Source organism: Hyla sarda, chromosome 6 (assembly GCF_029499605.1).
Source record: "Hyla sarda isolate aHylSar1 chromosome 6, aHylSar1.hap1, whole genome shotgun sequence".
NCBI classification, from domain to species: domain Eukaryota; kingdom Metazoa; phylum Chordata; class Amphibia; order Anura; family Hylidae; genus Hyla; species Hyla sarda.
The window spans coordinates 185820119-185840418 of NC_079194.1; the positions used below are offsets into that span (position 1 = coordinate 185820119).

General features: G+C 45.6%; 1 protein-coding gene across 18 annotated transcripts in view; it reads left to right on the forward strand.

The window, feature by feature from the left end:
* Window positions 1–20300, forward strand: part of TERB1 (telomere repeat binding bouquet formation protein 1) — a 104424-nt gene that overhangs the window by 57433 nt on the left and 26691 nt on the right. For 9 of the 18 annotated variants that reach the window (XM_056526085.1, XM_056526084.1, XM_056526091.1 and 6 more), the window contains exons 16-18: window positions 8553–8645; window positions 12323–12490; window positions 16032–16094. In XM_056526085.1, coding sequence (XP_056382060.1) covers window positions 8553–8645; window positions 12323–12490; window positions 16032–16094 — 324 coding nt within the window. Of the gene's footprint in view, window positions 1–8552; window positions 8646–12322; window positions 12491–16031; window positions 16128–20300 lie in introns of all 18 variants that reach the window. The other 9 variants (XM_056526077.1, XM_056526082.1, XM_056526083.1 and 6 more) reach the window with 5 other exon arrangements.

Genomic DNA, 20300 nt, shown 5'->3' on the forward strand with positions numbered 1-20300 from the left:
AAAATGAAGATTTAGAATTTACTCCTTCACTTTGCTGCATTTGTAGGATATTTCTAATATGAAGGCCCTTCAAATCCACTTCAAAACTGAACTGGTCCCTGAAAAATTCAGATTTTGAAAATTTTGTGAAAAATTGGAAAATTGCTGCTGAACTTTGAAGCCCTCTGATGTCTTCCAAAAGTAAAAACATGTCAACTTTATGATGCAGACATAAAGTAGACAAATTGTATATGTGAATCAATATATATTATTTATTAGGAATGTCTATTTTCCATACAAGCAGAGAGCTTCAAAGTTAGAAAAATGCTAAATTTTAAATTTTTTCATCAAATTTTGGAATCTTTCACCAAGAAATGATGCAAGTATCGACAAAAATTATCTCGGAATCAGAATGAAAAGTAAAAGCATCCCAGAGTTATTAATGCTTAAATTGACAGTGGTCAGATGTGCAAAAAAACGCTCTCTTCCTTAAGGTAAAAATGGGCTTGGTCCTTAAGGGGTTAAGCAGGGGTTAAGCAGACAAGTTTCCACTTGTTTTTTTTCTGGCAGTTTTTGGAAAACTGCCACTGCAGTTTTTGAGCCAAAGCCAGAAGTGGATGGATAAGGGAGCAGATGTGTAAGTCCTTCCTATGTATATATCCTATTCCCTTTAAATACACTTCTGGCTTTGGCTCAAAAACTGCAGTGGCAGTTTTCCAAAAACTGCCAAGAAAGAAGCCAAGTGGAAACTTAGCCTTAAAGGGGTACTCCGGTGCGTACACATCTTATCCCCTATCCAAAGGATAGGGGATAAGATGCCTGATTGCGGGAGTCCCGCCGCTGGGGACTCCCAGGATCATGCACGCGGCACCCCGTTTGTAATCAGTCCCAGGAGCGTGTTCGGCGACCGCAGAGCCTGTGGCGTGTGACGTCACGACTTCGCCCCCGTGTGACATCACACTCCGCCCCTCAATGCAAGCCAACGGGAGGGGGCGTGATAGCTGTCACGCCCCCTCCCGTAGGCTTGCATTGAGGGGCGGAGCGTGACGTCACACGGAGGCGGAGGCGTGACGTCACACGCCGCCGGCCCTGCGGTCGACCGTAATAAGACCCGGAGCGAACACGGGGGATTACAAACGGGGTGCCGCGTGCATGATCTCGGGCGTCCCCAGCTGCGGGACTCCCGCGATCAGGCATCTTATCCCCTATCCAAAGGATGTGTAAGCACCGGAGTACCCCTTTAAAAGCACAGACTGCTGCACTTTCGAGTATGGTTAAAATAGTGCATATGTCCCGAACTGAGTGAACTCAATGGGGCCTTCTGCTCTGGTTTACAGTGTACTTCAACATCCTGTTTTTCTCAGGAAGCTGTCAGATACGACTTACGGGAGCACTAACATGGTGTAAACCTAGCCTGCAAATCCTAAAACCTGCAAATCCTTCCTTACTCCATTCCCACACGTGACACTCACAGGTGTGAGATATTTAGGTTAATAACAGTCACACCTGCATTTTTAGGTCCTGAGTAGAGGTATGCTATAAGAGGGAACACGTGTGCTGTGTATTGTGGAGTTTAACTATTGAAAGTTGCTGGGAATGTGGAAACAGGGGAGTGCCATAGAGAAAGTTAGCAGTGTTCTGCCAGTTACAGGTATAAATGGGATATTTTACTTTCTCAAGTCCTTTGTCAAGTTGTTTAAATCAAGTCGTTTTTGAGAATGTTAAACTGTCATTACCGATCTCACAGGAGTTGTGCTCTAGCTTTCTAATAGTCCTGAACGGCGTGCATTAGTTTATTTTGTGATCCTATAACACCAGTGGATAACTCAAGGACAATGCAAAAAAATACAATGTCTGGCTTTTGTGTTATACCAAATTATGTCTAACTAGGACAATAGTCTCTAAGGAGACTGGAGTATTGAGTCTTATGAACCATGCAATGCTCCATGGGGAAAAAAAATACATGCAAAGTAGCTCATTTCCAGAAGGAAAAGAACTTGCTCTACAGTGCCTCTCACTAGAGTTATTAGAGTTATTTTACAGGCTTTTTTTTTTTTATCTGTTTCATAGTGCATTGTTTGTTAAAATTTAAGGTGTCCATTAAAAAGTAAAATTGTTCCCACAAAAAAACATGTCCTCATATGGCTCTGTGGATGGAAAAAGTAAAGAGTGATGGCATTTAGAAGGCAAGGAGGAGAAAGGAAAACTTCAAGGGGTTAACTTTTCAGCATAGTGAGTGTATATGCTTTTTAGTTAACCTTGATGATTTATTGTGAGGGGTACATATCATCTTTTACACAAGGACTTTTATTTATGCCAGTGTGTGAGATGTCGGCCTTATTAAATTCCCCCTGTGTTATTTAAAGGGGTACTCCACTGGCCAGTGTTTGGAACTAAATGTGCCAAACACTGTGTTCACGCTGCAGGGGTCGGCCATGCCCCTCGTGACTTCACGGCCATGCCCCCTCCATGCAAGTGTACGGGAGGGGGCGAGATGGCTGTGACCCATTGACTTGCACGAAGGGGCGTGGCCGTGACATCATGGGGGGTGCGACCAAACCCCGCAGTGCGAACACAGTATTCGGAAAATTTCTTTCCGAATGCAGTCCAGTGGAGTACCCCTTTAAGGGTAATGCCACACTGAGTCACGAGGGAGCTTTCTGCTACAGCCGGGTAGCTCTGTGTGTCCGCTCATAGTGACGGATTTCCCATTGCACATCTGCTACGGGAAGGCACTGTGTCTACAGAGGGAAATCTGCCACTATGAGCAGACTGTTACGCCGAGCGCTCCGGGTCCCCGCTCCTCCCCGGAGCGCTCGCTACACTCTCGCTACTGCAGCGCTCCGGTCAGATCTACTGACCCGGGGCGCTGCGATACCACCTCCAGCCGGGATGCGATTCGCGATGCGGGTGGCGCCCGCTCGCGATGCGCACCCCGGCTCCCGTACCTGACTCGCTCTCCGTCGGTCCTGTCCCGGCGCGCGCGGCCCCGCTCCCTAGGGCGCGCGCGCGCCGGGTCTCTGCGATTTAAAGGGCCACTGCGCCGCTGATTGGCGCAGTGGTTCTAATTAGTGTGTTCACCTGTGCACTCCCTATTTATACCTCACTTCCCCTGCACTCCCTCGCCGGATCTTGTTGCCATTGTGCCAGTGAAAGCGTTTCCTTGTGTGTTCCTAGCCTGTGTTCCAGACCTCCTGCCGTTGCCCCTGACTACGATCCTTGCTGCCTGCCCCGACCTTCTGCTACGTCCGACCTTGCTTCTGTCTACTCCCTTGTACCGCGCCTATCTTCAGCAGTCAGAGAGGTTGAGCCGTTGCTAGTGGATACGACCTGGTCACTACCGCCGCAGCAAGACCATCCCGCTTTGCGGCGGGCTCTGGTGAAAACCAGTAGTGACTTAGAACCGGTCCACTAGCACAGTCCAAGCCTATCCCTCTCTGGCACAGAGGATCCACCTCCTGCCAGCCGGCATCGTGACAGTAGATCCGGCCATGGATCCCGCTGAAGTTCCTCTGCCAGTTGTCGCCGACCTCACCACGGTGGTCGCCCAGCAGTCACAACAGATAGCGCAACAAGGCCAACAGCTGTCTCAACTGACCGTGATGCTACAGCAGCTACTACCACAGCTTCAGCAATCATCTCCTCTGCCAGCTCCTGCACCTCCTCCGCAGCGAGTAGCCGCTTCTGGCCTACGACTATCCTTGCCGGATAAATTTGATGGGGACTCTAAATTTTGCCGTGGCTTTCTTTCCCAATGTTCCCTGCACTTGGAGATGATGTCGGACCAGTTTCCTACTGAAAGGTCTAAGGTGGCTTTCGTAGTCAGCCTTCTGTCTGGAAAAGCTCTGTCATGGGCCACACCGCTCTGGGACCGCAATGACCCCGTCACTGCCTCTATACACTCCTTCTTCTCGGAAATTCGAAGTGTCTTTGAGGAACCTGCCCGAGCCTCTTCTGCTGAGACTGCCCTGTTGAACCTGGTCCAGGGTAATTCTTCCGTTGGCGAGTACGCCGTACAATTCCGTACTCTTGCTTCAGAACTATCCTGGAATAATGAGGCCCTCTGCGCGACCTTTAAAAAAGGCCTATCCAGCAACATTAAAGATGTTCTGGCCGCACGAGAAATCCCTGCTAACCTACATGAACTCATTCATCTAGCCACTCGCATTGACATGCGTTTTTCCGAAAGGCGTCAGGAGCTCCGCCAGGATATGGACTTTGTTCGCACGAGGCGTTTTTTCTCCCCGGCTCCTCTCTCCTCTGGTCCCCTGCAATCCGTTCCTGTGCCTCCCGCCGTGGAGGCTATGCAGGTCGACCGGTCTCGCCTGACACCTCAAGAGAGGACACGACGCCGCATGGAGAATCTCTGCCTGTACTGTGCCGGTACCGAACACTTCCTGAAGGATTGTCCTATCCGTCCTCCCCGCCTGGAAAGACGTACGCTGACTCCGCACAAAGGTGAGACAGTCCTTGATGTCAACTCTGCTTCTCCACGTCTTACTGTGCCTGTGCGGATATCTGCCTCTACCTTCTCCTTCTCTACTATGGCCTTCTTGGATTCCGGATCTGCAGGAAATTTTATTTTGGCCTCTCTCGTCAACAGGTTCAACATCCCGGTGACCAGTCTCGCCAGACCCCTCTACATCAATTGTGTTAACAATGAAAGATTGCACTGTACTATACGTCTCCGCACGGAGCCCCTTCTAATGTGCATCGGACCTCATCACGAGAAAATGGAATTTTTGGTCCTCCCCAATTGCACTTCCGAAATTCTCCTTGGACTACCCTGGCTTCAACACCATTCCCCAACCCTGGATTGGTCCACTGGGGAGATCAAGAGTTGGGGTCCCTCTTGTTTCAAGGACTGCCTTAAACCGGTTCCCAGTACCCCTTGCCGTGACTCTGTGGTTCCCCCTGTAACCGGTCTCCCTAAGGCCTATATGGACTTTGCGGATGTTTTTTGCAAAAAACAAGCTGAGACTCTACCTCCTCACAGGCCTTATGATTGTCCTATTGACCTCCTCCCGGGCACTACTCCACCCCGGGGCAGAATTTATCCTCTCTCTGCCCCAGAGACTCTTGCTATGTCTGAGTACATCCAGGAAAATTTAAAAAAGGGCTTTATCCGCAAATCCTCCTCTCCTGCCGGAGCCGGATTTTTCTTTGTGTCCAAAAAAGATGGCTCCCTACGTCCTTGCATTGACTACCGCGGTCTTAATAAAATCACGGTAAAGAACCGCTACCCCCTACCTCTCATCTCTGAACTCTTTGATCGCCTCCAAGGTGCCCACATCTTCACCAAACTGGACTTAAGAGGTGCTTATAATCTCATCCGCATCAGAGAGGGGGATGAATGGAAAACAGCATTTAACACTAGAGATGGACACTTTGAGTATCTGGTCATGCCCTTTGGCCTGTGCAACGCCCCTGCCGTCTTCCAAGACTTTGTTAATGAAATTTTTCGTGATCTCTTGTACTCCTGTGTTGTTGTATATCTGGACGATATCCTGATTTTTTCTGCCAATCTAGAAGAACACCGCCAGCATGTCCGTATGGTTCTTCAGAGACTTCGTGACAATCAACTTTATGCCAAGATGGAGAAATGTCTGTTTGAATGCCAATCTCTTCCTTTCCTAGGTTACTTGGTCTCTGGCCAGGGACTACAAATGGATCCAGACAAACTCTCTGCCGTCTTAGATTGGCCACGCCCCTCCGGACTCCGTGCTATCCAACGTTTTTTGGGGTTCGCCAATTATTACAGACAATTTATTCCACATTTTTCTACCATTGTGGCTCCTATCGTGGCTTTAACAAAAAAAAATGCCAATCCTAAGTCATGGCCTCCTCAAGCGGAAGACGCCTTTAAACGGCTCAAGTCTGCCTTTTCTTCGGCTCCCGTGCTCTCCAGACCTGACCCATCTAAACCCTTCCTATTAGAGGTTGATGCCTCCTCAGTAGGAGCTGGAGCGGTCCTTCTACAAAAAAATTCTTCCGGGCATGCTGTTACTTGTGTTTTTTTTTCTAGGACCTTCTCTCCGGCGGAGAGGAACTACTCCATCGGGGATCGAGAGCTTCTAGCCATTAAATTAGCACTTGAGGAATGGAGGCATCTGCTGGAGGGATCAAGATTTCCAGTTATTATTTACACCGATCACAAGAACCTCTCCTATCTCCAGTCTGCCCAACGGCTGAATCCTCGCCAGGCCAGGTGGTCTCTGTTCTTTGCCCGATTTAATTTTGAAATTCACTTTCGGCCTGCCGATAAGAACATTAGGGCCGATGCTCTCTCTCGTTCCTCGGATGCCTCGGAAGTAGAGCTCTCTCCGCAACACATCATTCCTCCTGAATGCCTGATCTCCACTTCTCCAGCCTCCATCAGGCAAACTCCTCCAGGGAAGACCTTCGTCTCTCCACGCCAACGCCTCGGAATCCTCAAATGGGGTCACTCCTCCCATCTCGCAGGTCATGCGGGCATCAAGAAATCCGTGCAACTCATCTCTCGTTTCTATTGGTGGCCGACTCTGGAGACGGATGTCGTGGACTTTGTGCGAGCCTGCACTGTCTGTGCCCGGGATAAGACTCCTCGCCAGAAGCCCGCTGGTCTTCTTCATCCTCTGCCTGTCCCCGAACAGCCTTGGTCTCTGATTGGTATGGACTTTATTACAGACTTACCCCCATCCCGTGGCAACACTGTTGTTTGGGTGGTCGTTGATCGATTCTCCAAAATGGCACATTTCATCCCTCTTCCTGGTCTTCCTTCTGCGCCTCAGTTGGCAAAACAATTTTTTGTACACATTTTTCGTCTTCACGGGTTGCCCACGCAGATCGTCTCGGATAGAGGCGTCCAATTTGTGTCAAAATTCTGGAGGGCTCTCTGTAAACAACTCAAGATTAAATTAAACTTTTCTTCTGCATATCATCCTCAATCCAATGGGCAAGTAGAAAGAATTAACCAGGTCTTGGGTGATTATTTACGACATTTTGTTTCCTCCCGCCAGGATGACTGGGCAGATCTTCTACCATGGGCCGAATTCTCGTATAACTTCAGAGTCTCTGAATCTTCCTCCAAATCCCCATTTTTCGTGGTGTACGGCCGTCACCCTCTTCCCCCCCTCCCTACCCCCTTGCCCTCTGGTTTGCCCGCTGTGGATGAAATATCTCGTGATCTTTCCACCATATGGAAAGAGACCCAAAATTCTCTCTTACAGGCTTCATCACGCATGAAGAAGTTTGCTGATAAGAAAAGAAGAGCTCCCCCCATTTTTTCTCCTGGAGACAAGGTATGGCTCTCCGCTAAATATGTCCGCTTCCGTGTCCCTAGCTACAAGTTGGGACCACGCTATCTTGGTCCTTTCAAAATTTTGTGCCAGATTAATCCTGTCTCTTACAAACTTCTTCTTCCTCCTTCTCTTCGTATTCCTAATGCCTTTCACGTTTCTCTTCTTAAACCACTCATCATCAACCGTTTCTCTCCCAAACTTGTTTCCCCCACTCCTGTTTCCGGCTCCTCGGACATCTTCTCCGTAAAGGAGATACTGGCATCCAAGAAGGTCAGAGGGAAAACTTTTTTTTTAGTTGATTGGGAGGGTTGTGGTCCAGAAGAGAGATCCTGGGAACCTGAGGACAATATTCTAGACAAAAGTCTGCTCCTCAGGTTCTCAGGCTCTAAGAAGAGGGGGAGACCCAAGGGGGGGGTACTGTTACGCCGAGCGCTCCGGGTCCCCGCTCCTCCCCGGAGCGCTCGCTACACTCTCGCTACTGCAGCGCTCCGGTCAGATCTACTGACCCGTGGCGCTGCGATACCACCTCCAGCCGGGATGCGATTCGCGATGCGGGTGGCGCCCGCTCGCGATGCGCACCCCGGCTCCCGTACCTGACTCGCTCTCCGTCGGTCCTGTCCCGGCGCGCGCGGCCCCGCTCCCTAGGGCGCGCGCGCGCCGGGTCTCTGCGATTTAAAGGGCCACTGCGCCGCTGATTGGCGCAGTGGTTCTAATTAGTGTGTTCACCTGTGCACTCCCTATTTATACCTCACTTCCCCTGCACTCCCTCGCCGGATCTTGTTGCCATTGTGCCAGTGAAAGCGTTTCCTTGTGTGTTCCTAGCCTGTGTTCCAGACCTCCTGCCGTTGCCCCTGACTACGATCCTTGCTGCCTGCCCCGACCTTCTGCTACGTCCGACCTTGCTTCTGTCTACTCCCTTGTACCGCGCCTATCTTCAGCAGTCAGAGAGGTTGAGCCGTTGCTAGTGGATACGACCTGGTCACTACCGCCGCAGCAAGACCATCCCGCTTTGCGGCGGGCTCTGGTGAAAACCAGTAGTGACTTAGAACCGGTCCACTAGCACGGTCCACGCCTATCCCTCTCTGGCACAGAGGATCCACCTCCTGCCAGCCGGCATCGTGACACAGACACACGGAACTACCCAGCCGCAGCAGGGAGCTCGCTCTTGTGACTGCCATTAGCGTATCCGCAACGTAAAATACTCTGCTGATGCATTCCGTGTGATCTTCCCCTAAAGGATTATTTGAATATTAGATGGTCATTAATATGTTACTTTTTTTCTACCTTTATTAGATCCCATGATGATATGTGCTGATGTAATTGATAGGGAGATAAGCAGCATTCTAGATACTCATCAACACCCATTAAATGAGATGCCGTGTTCAGGTAATTTCAGAAATAAATGAATTTGAAAGTTTATGTTTCCATATTATGAACAGTGCCAGGTGGAGGCACTGAAAGTTAAAGTGGTTATCCAGGAATAGAAAAACAGAGCTGATTTCTTTCAATAACAGCTCCATGTCTGTCCCTAAGTTGTGTGTGGTATTACAACTTGGCTCCATTCATTTCAATGGAAATAAGCTGCATAACCACACCAAACCTGGAGAGAGAGCATTTTTTGAAAGAAATTAGCTCTGTTTCTCTATTCCTGGATAACCCCTTTAATCTAGGGCTATGTTCACACGCCTGTGTTTTTTTTTTTTTTTTTTAAGCCTTATTTTCAGCCAGTTGTTTACAAGTATTTTCAGTAGCTTTATTTGTTTTTGGTCTGTTTTGTCAGCCATATGTAGCTCAAAATGAGGCTCAAAAAAACACGAGAACATATCCAATATATGTATGAGCAGAAAAGATATGAATAACCTGCTTACCAATTAATCATGAGGCTGTGACCAGTTGAAGAGACATCATAGAGGAATCAGTAGGATTACGACATCTGTAGTTTATACTTGCAAGTGATCCACCTGTGATATGGCTGGACAGTGGACACTGGACTAGGATAGGTGAATACCTTTACTAATTTTTGGACCAATTATTAGAATTACATTGTTAGGGCGGAATTTCCAAATGGAAAAAATATACTGTTTTGAAATTCTGTTGCAGTATCCTTCTATTGTTCCAATGGGAATGTGCTGCACCGTGCAGAAGACAGAAATTTCAGATTCTGCAGAAAGAATGAACATATTCATTCTTTCTGCAGAATCTATTCGGAAATGCATTGCCGTCTCTGGAGACATCGCATTTCCTTTCCGAGCTGTTTTAACGTCAGCTTGTTTTGCCAGTGCCTACCCCCTTAAAGGGGTACTCTGGTGGAAAATAATGTTTTCAAATAAACTGGTGTCAGAAAGTTAAACAGATTTGTAAATTAATTCTATTTAAAAATCTTAATCCTTCTAGTACTTATCAGATGCTGTATACTACAGAGGAAGTTGTGTAGTTCTTTTCTATCTGTTCACAGTGCTCTCTGCTGTCACCTCTGTCCATGTCAGAAACTGTCCAGAGTAGGAGCAAATCCCCATAGCAAACCTCTCCTGCTCCGGACCGTTCCTGACATGGACAAAGGTGTCAGCAGAGAGCACTGTGGTCAGACTGGAAAGAACGACTCAACTTCTTCTGTAGTATACAGCAGCTGTTAAGTACTGGAAGGATTGAGGTGGTTTGAGGGCTAATTTTTTGCACTGTGATCTGAAGTTTTTATCGGTACCATTTTTGTTTTGATGGGATGTTTTAAAATTGTTTTTATACTTTTTTAGGGTATGCAAAATGACCCAAAATACGCAATTTTGGAGTTTGGATTTTTTTTTAACGTATACGCCATTGATCGTGCGGTTTAATTAACGTTATATTTTTATTGTTCAGACATTGACGCATGCGGCGACCACATATGTTTATGTTTATTTTTGTTTACATTTTTTTTGTATGGGAAAAGGGGGGTGATTCAAGCTTTTATTAGGGAAGGGGTTAAATCACATTTCTTAACTCTTTTTTTTACACTTTTTTACACTTGTATAGCCCCCATAGGGGACTATACCATGCAATTTACTGATTGCAGACACTGATCAATGCTATGCCATAGCATTGCATTGATCAGTGTTATCAGTGCTCCACTGCTCCTGCCTGGATCTCAGGCATGGAGCAATGGAGCAACGATCAGACGGCGAGGAAAAGGGACCTTCACCTGTCCTCTCAGCTGATCGGGATGCCGCGGTTTTGCCACGGCAGTCCCGATCAGCCCACTGAGCTAACCAGCAACAGAATAAACCGCTTTTAGATGCCGTGATCAACTTTGATCACATCTAAAGGGTTAATGCCGGACATCAGCCCAATCAGCGATGTCCGGCATTAACCGTGGGTCCTGGTTGCTGATAGCAACCGGGACCCACCGGATATGATGCGCGCTCACCTGCTGAGCGTGTGTCATACCTCGGGAGCTCGCAGTGGACGTGAATGTACGTCCATTTGCGAGAAGGGGTTAAAGTAGTACATTAATAGTAAAGCATGTAATCATGGGTATCACTAATCATATTGACCCAAAGAAGAAATAGAACATGTCATATTTACTGTAAAATGCACAGCGTAAAAATGAAACCATCCAAAATTAGCAAATTTGCTGCTTCCTTTTCTATTTCCCCACAAAATAATATTTCTTTGGTTGCGCCGTACATTTTATGGTAAAATAAAAGCTATCATTACAAAGTACAATTATGCAAAAAACAAGCCCTCATATGGGTCTGTGGATGGAAAAATAAAAAAGTTATGGATTTTAGAAGGCGAGGAGGAAAAAATGAAAATGCTAAAATGAAACCTGTTTTGCCCTTAAAGGGGTAGTCCAGTGGTGAAAAACTTATCCCCTATCCTAAGGATAGGGGATAAGTTTGAGATCGTGGGGGGCCCGACCGCTGGGGCCCCCTGCGATCTCTCTGTACGGGGCCCCGGCTCTCCGGCCAGATAGCGGGTGTCGACCCCCGCACGAAGCGGCAGCCGACACGCCCCCTCAATACATCTCAATGGCAGAGCCGGAGATTGCCGAAGGCAGCGCTTCGGCTCTGCCATAGAGTTGTATTGAGGGGGCGTGCCGGCCGCTGCTTCGTGCGGAGGTCGACACGCCCCCTTCGCGCGGGCTGTCGGGGCTCCGTACAGGAGATCGCAGGGGGCCCCAGCAGTCGGGCCCCCCGCGATCTGCAACTTATCCCCTATCCTTAAGATAGGGGATAAGTTGTTCACCACTGAGTCACCACTGGACTACTCCTTAAAGGCCAAAATGGGCTGTGTCCTTAAAGGGGTATGCCGGTGAAAAACTAATTTTTTCAAATCAACTGGTGCCAGAAAGATAAACAGATTTGTAAATGACTTCTATATGAAAATCTTAATCCTTCCAGTACTTATCAGCAGCTGTATGCTCCAGAGGAACTTGTGTAGTTCTTTTCTGTCTGACCACAGTGCTCTTTGCTGACACTGCTGTTCGTGTCAGGAACTGTCCAGAGCAGGATAGGTTTGCTATGGGGATTTGCTTATTCTCTGGACTGTTCCTGACATGGACAGAGGTGTCAGCAGAGAGCACTGTGGTCAGACTGAGAAGAACTACACAACGTCCTCTGAAGCATACAGCAGCTGATAAATACTGGAAGGATTCAGATTTTTAAATAGAAGTAATTTACAAATCTTTCTGGCACCAGTTGATATAAAAAAAAAATAGTTTCCTCCAGATTACCCCTTTAAGGGGCTACTGCCCACAGAATGACATTTCGGTCAGAGATTCTGCCTTGTGGAAGTGCCCTTACTAACAATTCCCTGACATGTCTAGAAATTGTGTTTTTTTGCAGCATATATGAACTTAATTGCATTTCTTATTCACTTCGGCATAACATCTAATAAAATACAGCAATTGTAATTATTCTTGGAATGTCTAGCGTATAAGATCATAGTATTATTACAAAGCAGTATATCTGATGCTCATGGGTTTACAGCTCCACTGAATAGTTCAGTGTAAAGGCAATTACATGATGCAGCAAAGTACATTATGTCCCATTTGAACATTATTTACTTGTCTCCCATCTGTTTTCCAGGCTGTCTAGTGACAGGGCATATTATGAATAGTAGGAATTGCAACAAGATCTTGATAGGATGTCCAAGCTTGTGTGTTCGTCACAGAGTTATCCTACAGACAGAAGAACGTTATAGAACAGAATGTAGAAACTTACTGCATGGTACCGGACATGCCGCAGCACAGAAAAGTAGAGATAATATTACATTTATATTTAAGTAGAACAGAGAAACCTGAGTAATAAGACATTTTCCATGTTATAACAAATATCGAAGGAGAATTTCTTAAAGGTGTTGTTGTACTAAACCGGACGTAGTCTGCTAGTGACTAAATTTGGTCCATTTCCAAATGTACACTTTTTATATTGCAAGATGGCGACTGAAACTGTTCTTTTGAGTTATGTCAAATAAAAGTATAAGTTCAGAAATGGACTAAGCATAGTCACTAATAGACTATGTTCGGTCCATTAATCATAATGGGGGAGATTCTCAAAAACTACTGTAATTTCTGTTCCAGCGATATTATTCACACCTTTTTTTTTTCTCCTCGCATTTTCAAAGGTCTTTTGTGCTGCTTTGAAAATATGTGAAAATTAGTTTTCGTGCCACTCTTGTTTTTCTTTGTGCCAAATTTTTATTTTTTTTGCTGCAGCCATATTGGATTTTTTTGTGCCAAAATTGCAGAGTTTGGCGCCCAAATCGGCAATTTTGGCGCCAACATTGCTAATTTTTGCACCAAATTTTACATCCCAGAAAATTCTGGCAGAAACATCTCACAAAATATTCCATGGTTACTAGTGCCCAGACAAGCGATAACTGTATAAATTAAACATTTCTGAGCTTAGGGACCACGGGTGTACAGGTACGCTCTCGCTCCCTGGTACTTAAAGGAGATATCCAGTGGTGAACAACTTATCCCCTATCCTAAGGATAGGGGATAAGTTGCAGATCGCGGGGGGGTCCGTCCGCTGGGGCCCCCCACGATCTCCTGTACGGGGCCCCCGACAGCCCGCGGGAAGGGGGCGTGTCGACCCCCGCACAAAGCGGCGGCCGACACACCCCCTCAATACAACTCTATAACAGAGCCGTAGTGCTGCCTTTGGCAATCTCTGGCTCTGCCATAGCGATGTATTGAGGGGTCGTGTTGGCCGCCGCTTCGTGCGGTGGTTGACACCCGCTATCTGGCCGGAGAGCCTGGCCCCCGTACAGAGAGATCGAAGGGGGCCCCAGCGGTCGGACCCCCCGCGATCTCAAACTTTTCCCCTATCCTTAGGATAGGGGATATGTTTTTCACCAATGGACTACCCCTTTAAGGACCAAGGGCATAGCTGTACGCCCGTGGGAATTTCGGTCTACGCCGCATGCTCCTCCTCTTCTGAGCATTGTAGTTCGTCTGCAGAGCATTTTACGTCCTAACATGGGGTATTTCCATACTCAGAAGAGATGGGGTTACAAATTTTGAAGGGAATTTTCTCCCATTACCCTTTGTAAAAAATGGTAAATTTGGGGGAAAAACAGCACTTTAGTGAAAAATTTTTTTTTTCCTTTACACATCTGACTTTAATGAAAAGTCGTCAAACACCTGTGTGGTATTAAGGCTCACTGGACCCCTTGTTACGTGCCTTGATAGGTGTAGTTTCCAAAATAGTATGCCATTTTTATTTATTTATTTATTTTTGCTGTGCTGGCACAATAGGGGCTTCCTAAATGCGACATGCCCCCCAAAAACCATTTCAGCAAAATTCACTCTCCAAAATCCCATTGTCGCTCCTTCCCTTCTGAGCCCTCTACTGCGCCCGCCGAACACTTCACATACACACATGAGGTATTTCCTTACTCAAGAGAAATTGGGTTACACATTTTGGGGGGCTTTTTCTCCTATTACCCCTTGTAAAAATTTTAAAACTGGGTCTAGATGAACATGTGAGTGTAAAAAATTTAGATTTTGAATTTTCTCCTTCACTTTGCTGCTATTGCTGGGAAACACCTAAAGGGTTAACACACTTATTGAATGTCATTTTGAATAGTTTGAGGGGTGCTGTTTCTATAATGGGGTCATTTAGGGGGTATTTCTAATATGAAGGCCCTTCAAATCCACTTCAAAACTGAACTGGTTCCTGAAAAATTCCAATTTTGAAAATTTTGTGAAAAATTTGAAAACTGCTGCTGAACTTTGACGCCCTCTGATGTCTTCCAAAAGTAAAAACATGTCAACTTTATGATGCAAACATGAAGTAGAGAGATATTGTATTTGTGAATCAATATATAATTTATTTGGAAAGTCTATTTTCCTTATAAGCAGAGAGCTTCAAAGTTAGAAAAATGCTAAATTTTCAATTTTTTCATCAAATTTTGGAATTTTTCACCAAGAAAGGATGCAAGTATCGACAAAAATTTACCACTAACATAAAGTAGAATATGTCATAAAAAACAATCAGAATGAAAAGAAAAAGCATCCTAGAGTTATTAATGCTTAAAGTGACAGTGGTCAGATGTGCAAAAAATGCTCTGGTCCTTAAAGGGGTTATCCAGGGAAAAAGTTTTTTTTATATATCAACTGGCTCCAGAAAGTTAAACAGATTTGTAAATTGCTTCTATTAAAAAATCTTAATCCTTTCAGTACTTATGAGCTGCTGAAGTTGAGTTGTTCTTTTCTGTCTAAGTGCTCCCTGATGACACCTGTCTTGGGAACTGTCCAGAGTAGAAGCAAATCCCCATAGCAAACCTCTTCTACTCTGTGCAGTTCCCGAGACAAGTGGAGATGTCAGGAAAAAGCACTGACAGAAAAGAACAACTCTACTTCAGCAGCTGATAATTATTGGAAGGATTAAGATTTTTTAATAGAAGTTATTTACAAACCTGTTTAACTTTCTGGAGCCAGTTGATATATAAAAAAAATGTGAGTGCAGGTGCAGTGACCAAGAAAAAAAAAAAATATTTTTTTTAAATAACATTTTTCAATTTTAATTATTTCTTTTTTTGATAATTACTTAAATAACACCTTTTCACCAAAAAAACTAAGAATAAAAAACAAAAAAACAATAAAACTACAACCATTTCTGTGATCAAAAAGCTGGTGTGAAATTTTTGATGTAAACTGGACTCTCACCCCTTTGAAAATATCATGTAAAGCAGACAATATATGTGGACATGCCCACTTTTACAAAACTAACGTGTAAACCGCGGCAAAAAGCTCTTTAAAAAATGTGGTCAATGCTTTTCACGTCAAAATGTTGGCATGAAATAGATTTTTTTTGGGGTGCAAAATTCTTTGAGAATCTCCCCCAATGTGCCCATTGTATGCCACAGTATATATTGGCATACTTTTTTTGCAATTATACCAACAAATATCCCAGTGTGAAATAAGCCTTACTTAACAGGTTTTGAATGATTTTTATTTTAGCCAAAATTAGGAAGAGAAGTATAATGGCAAAATATTATTAGATTGATAAAAGCTAATGGGGGGATATTCAAAGACTTGTGTTATTAGGGCTCTTTATTTTGTGCCTCAAAGAGTGTTAATGGCGCCTCATTTTCAGAAGTGTGTTTGGTCTTTTGAAAATTTTGGGCATAGAAGCACCATAGTAAATCATTTAAAGAGTACCTCTCATTAACTTGATAAATGTTATAATCCTCCCAGTTCACTGCCCCAATCATGATAAACCCGCCTTTATTTTTATATATTTTTTTTTTAGTTTTCTACCTTGATATTGCTCTGTATTTTCTGCTCAGGTTCAAGTTCACAGACTGGGAAGGGGCGTTACCCAGCAGGTGTGACATCATCTGAAGCCACAGGTTAGAACTTACTCTGCAACCAACAGCAAACGGCAGTTAAGTGTGAGATGAGCTATGATTGGATAAGGCTGCACCCCCCCCCCCCCCCCTCAGCACTCCAGACTGCATTTCCTGTGTTTGGACTTCTGCTGGGCCAGCAGGAGTCCAAAGTCTGTGCAAGGAATGGGGGAAATGTGCTCTGGACAAGTAGGAAGACACCTAGTGGCAGCTTTTTTAAACACAAATAAAACATAGAAAACCTTTTTAAAAACAAAGTATATTAGAAAGATTTTTTATTTACCATAAGCAGGGCCGTCTTTAACACAGGGCAAAAGGGGCAGCTGCCCTGGGCCCTGTCATTCCTGGGGGTTCAAAGCAGCTAGCCTTCAGCCCCACGCTAAAGCAGCAAGCTGCCACCATTCCAGGCAGGGCCGGCACTGCTGCTGCACTGCGGCCAGGGGCAGACTCGGGCAGTGCTGCTAGCAAACCCCCACTCCTGGCCCCGTCACCATTTTTTTTTTTCCAATAAAACGAATGCGGCTGGGGTCACCCTTAAAAGCTCCCCTCCTCCCAGGGAGGCCCCCTTTACTAGTGATGGTGAAGGGTATCTCTTGCTCTGGGATGGTCCCCCGGTTCCAAGTGAAGCGAGCCCGGGCAGGGATACAGCCTATGGCTCTGCAGCTGCCCCAAACCAAAACTACAACTCTTAGCATGTTGCACAATAACCTAAACTGTACTACTATATAGTGCAACATGCTGGGAGCTGTAGTTTTGGTTTGGAGCAGATGCCCAACCATAGGCTGCCTCAGGGCATGCTGGGAGTTGTAGTTAGTTAGTAACTAACTGCCAGTTTCAGCATTCCCTGACACATAAATTACCATTTATGTGTCTGGGAATGCTGAAACCGTGTGGCCAATAACACTCACTATTCAATACTGTTCTGTAACACAGCATTGTTTACTGTTATGCAACACTAAACAAAGTAATACATGCGAATAAGCCGCTTTCCTAATATAAGTTTATATCACCCCCCATTTTGTAAAATAAAGTAATGTAAACAAAAAATAAACATAAGTGGTATTGCTGCATGTGAAAATGTCCGAACTAATTAAAATATAATGTTAGTTAAACCATACGGTAAATGGCGTAAATGTTAAAAATAGTCCAGCATTTCAGATTTTTGGTCCATTCATATATGAGAAAAAAATTCATAAAAAGTTCCAATAAAACAAAAATAAAACTATAGATCACGGCACAAAAAAAATTAGCTTTCATACAGCCCCGTATACAGAAAAATAAGAAAGTTATTGGGGGTTAGAATTTCCCCACACAAATAATAATGTTTTTGGTTGCGCCATAAATTTTATGGTAAAATGAAAGGTGTCATTACAAAGTACAATTGGTCCTGCAAAAAACAGGCCCTCATATGGGTCTGTAGGTGGTAAATAAGTTATGCCTCTTAAAATGTGAGGAGGAAAAAAATGTAAAACAAAAATGAAATTTTCTGTGTCCTTAAGTAAACGTAAGTTTACTTTTTAATATTTTCTTTATTTATTGTATGTGGGTGGGGCATCTGTATTGGTGTGGCTTACATATGGGGGCCCCATGATCATCTTTTGCTCAGGGGCCCCATGAATTGTCAGTCCACCCCTGGCTGTGGCTCACTGTTCTAAAACAGAGCCGCGGCCTTTATAACAGTGAGCCCGCGGCCAGGACTGACGGAGGACGTCGCGCAAGTTACGTTCCTCCGCGGACCTGTGCAGGAGGATGTCAGTGACGTCACATGTTAGTTCCGGCCGTCGCAGGAAAGAAGAATCCCAGGTGGACAGGTGAGTGTGTTTGTACAGTGACCCCCCTACCTACGATTGCCCCGACATACGACAATTTCAACATGCAATGGCCTCTCAGAGGCCATCGCATGTTGACGGCAGCATCAACATACGATGCTTTTGTATGTCGGGGCCATCGCATAAACAGCTATCCGGCAGTGCAGACTGCTTCAGCTGCCTTCGGATAGCCGTTTACAGTGCCCCGTGTGCTCCGGTGATGGTCTCTTACCTGTCCTCTGGGCTCCGGAGTGTCCTCTTTGGGATCCCCTGCATTGCCGGTGCTCTCCTTCGTCATCACGTCGCCGCGCACGCCGTCTCGTCATCCAATAGGAGTGGCGTGCGTAGTGACGTGATGGCAGTGACGGAGAGAGAGGATGCCGGGGAAGCAAAGACGTCCGGAGCGTCGGGGACGGCCCGGGGACGCGGCGACAGCGATGGAGGGCGACATCCAGGGCAGCGGTGACGAGCGGTGACGGTCCGAAGCGGCGGAGACAGGTGAGTATAACATCCTATACTTTACATTGCACGGATCCCTCAACATACGATGGTTTCAACAAACGATGGTTCATTTGGAACGGATTACCATCGTATGTTGAAGGACCACTGTATACAGTGTGTGTCTGTAGGTGTATGTCATTTAGTGTGTGTCAGTCGGTCGGTCAGGGGGGGGGGGGGAGGTAGGAGGGGAATTGCTTGCCCAGGGTCCAATAAAACCAATAAAAATTAAAGACTGCCCTGACCATAAGGAGTGCAATAGCAAAAATGTGTTTTATTGAGAGGGCCCATTTAAGACCAGGTTTACTTTGTATTAGCTACAACACTTTGTGCACCAAAAAGTGGTGCTAAACATTTGAAAATAGGGTGCTAATAGCAAATGAGTATAGAAAAATAAGTCTCTCAGCTCACCTCCTCCACGGTCTGCAAGGACTCGAGCCCGGCTTGGTACTTGTAAGCAAATGAAGAATAGGTAGTCCAGCAGTACCTTTAAAATGTAGATCCTTTATTGAGCTTTTCTTTAAAATGCAGAGCACACACCATACACCTTCACCTGGTCAGCAAACCTCTCCTATGGACGCGTTTCGAACGCATGCGCGTTCTTCAAGAAGAACGCGCATGCGTTCGAAACGCGTCCATAGGAGAGGTTTGCTGACCAGGTGAAGGTGTATGGTGTGTGCTCTGCATTTTAAAGAAAAGTTCAATAAAGGATGTACATTTTAAAGGTACTGCTGGACTACCTATTCTTCATTTGCTAATAGCAAAGCCTAACCACGCCCCTTTAAAAAAAAAAATTGGATAACCGGGCGCTTAATTGTGTGCTAAATATCTGAATATGTGGCATTAAAAAAAAAAATTGTGGCCTTTAAAGGGGTACTCCGCCCCTAGACATCTTATCCCCTATGCAAAGGATAGGGGATAAGATGTCTGATCGAGGGGGTCCCGCTGCTGCAAACTCTCTCTGTGTGTAATGGCGGGCGATACAGGGGCCGGAGCATCGTGATGTCACGGCTCCACCCCTCGTGACATCACGGCCCACCCCCTTAATGCAAATCTATGGGGGGTGGCGTGATGGCCGCCACGCCCTCTCCCATAGACTTGTATTGAGGGGGAGCCGTGACATCATGATGCTCCGGCCCCTGTATTGCCCGTCATTACGCACAGAGCGAGTTTGCTCTGTGCAGTAATGATAGCAGGGTGCTGCAGCAGAGATCCCGGGGGTCCCCAGCAGCGGGACCCCCGCAATCAGACATTTTATCCCCTATCCTTTAATTCCTTTAATTCTTTGAATATTCCCCCCAATATGTTCTGTTTAAGCAGATCCTTTTAATATGTTGGAGGATAAATTTAGGCCTAGGGATTATTTCCTGGCCAACAATGAATAGTAAGTCATACTGTACTCTGTAAATATCCACCTGCTATTATAAGTCATTGCCGTCAGTTTCCATGGTTGCTTATCTATGCTGGAAGGAATATGTCTAGACACCCCAGCAGGGGCAGCTCAGCCTGGCCAGACAAACAAGTAATGGAACCTGTTTGGTGTGGACCGCCACATGTTTGGTAATAGACCTGTTCTCTGATCTTTACTTAATGTCACTTTAGATTTCATCCTATTTTTGCCTGCCTGATGTCTACTGTTTCAGTGACTACAAATGCTAAATGACAGCGATGCTATGAATACACTAGGAGCCTATGACTTTTTCCACTTAACTGCAAATACTATAATAGCAGGATAAAATTACAGCATAACTGATGCATTTTTTAATCTTCATTATACATCATGCCCCCCATAGGGGGACCATTAACTAGTGTTAGTTTCCGGTACTGCAGCATACTGCAATATTTCCATTAAATTACCAGCTTTAGGTTTACAATGTATCCGGAAAGTCTTCGGACCCTTTCG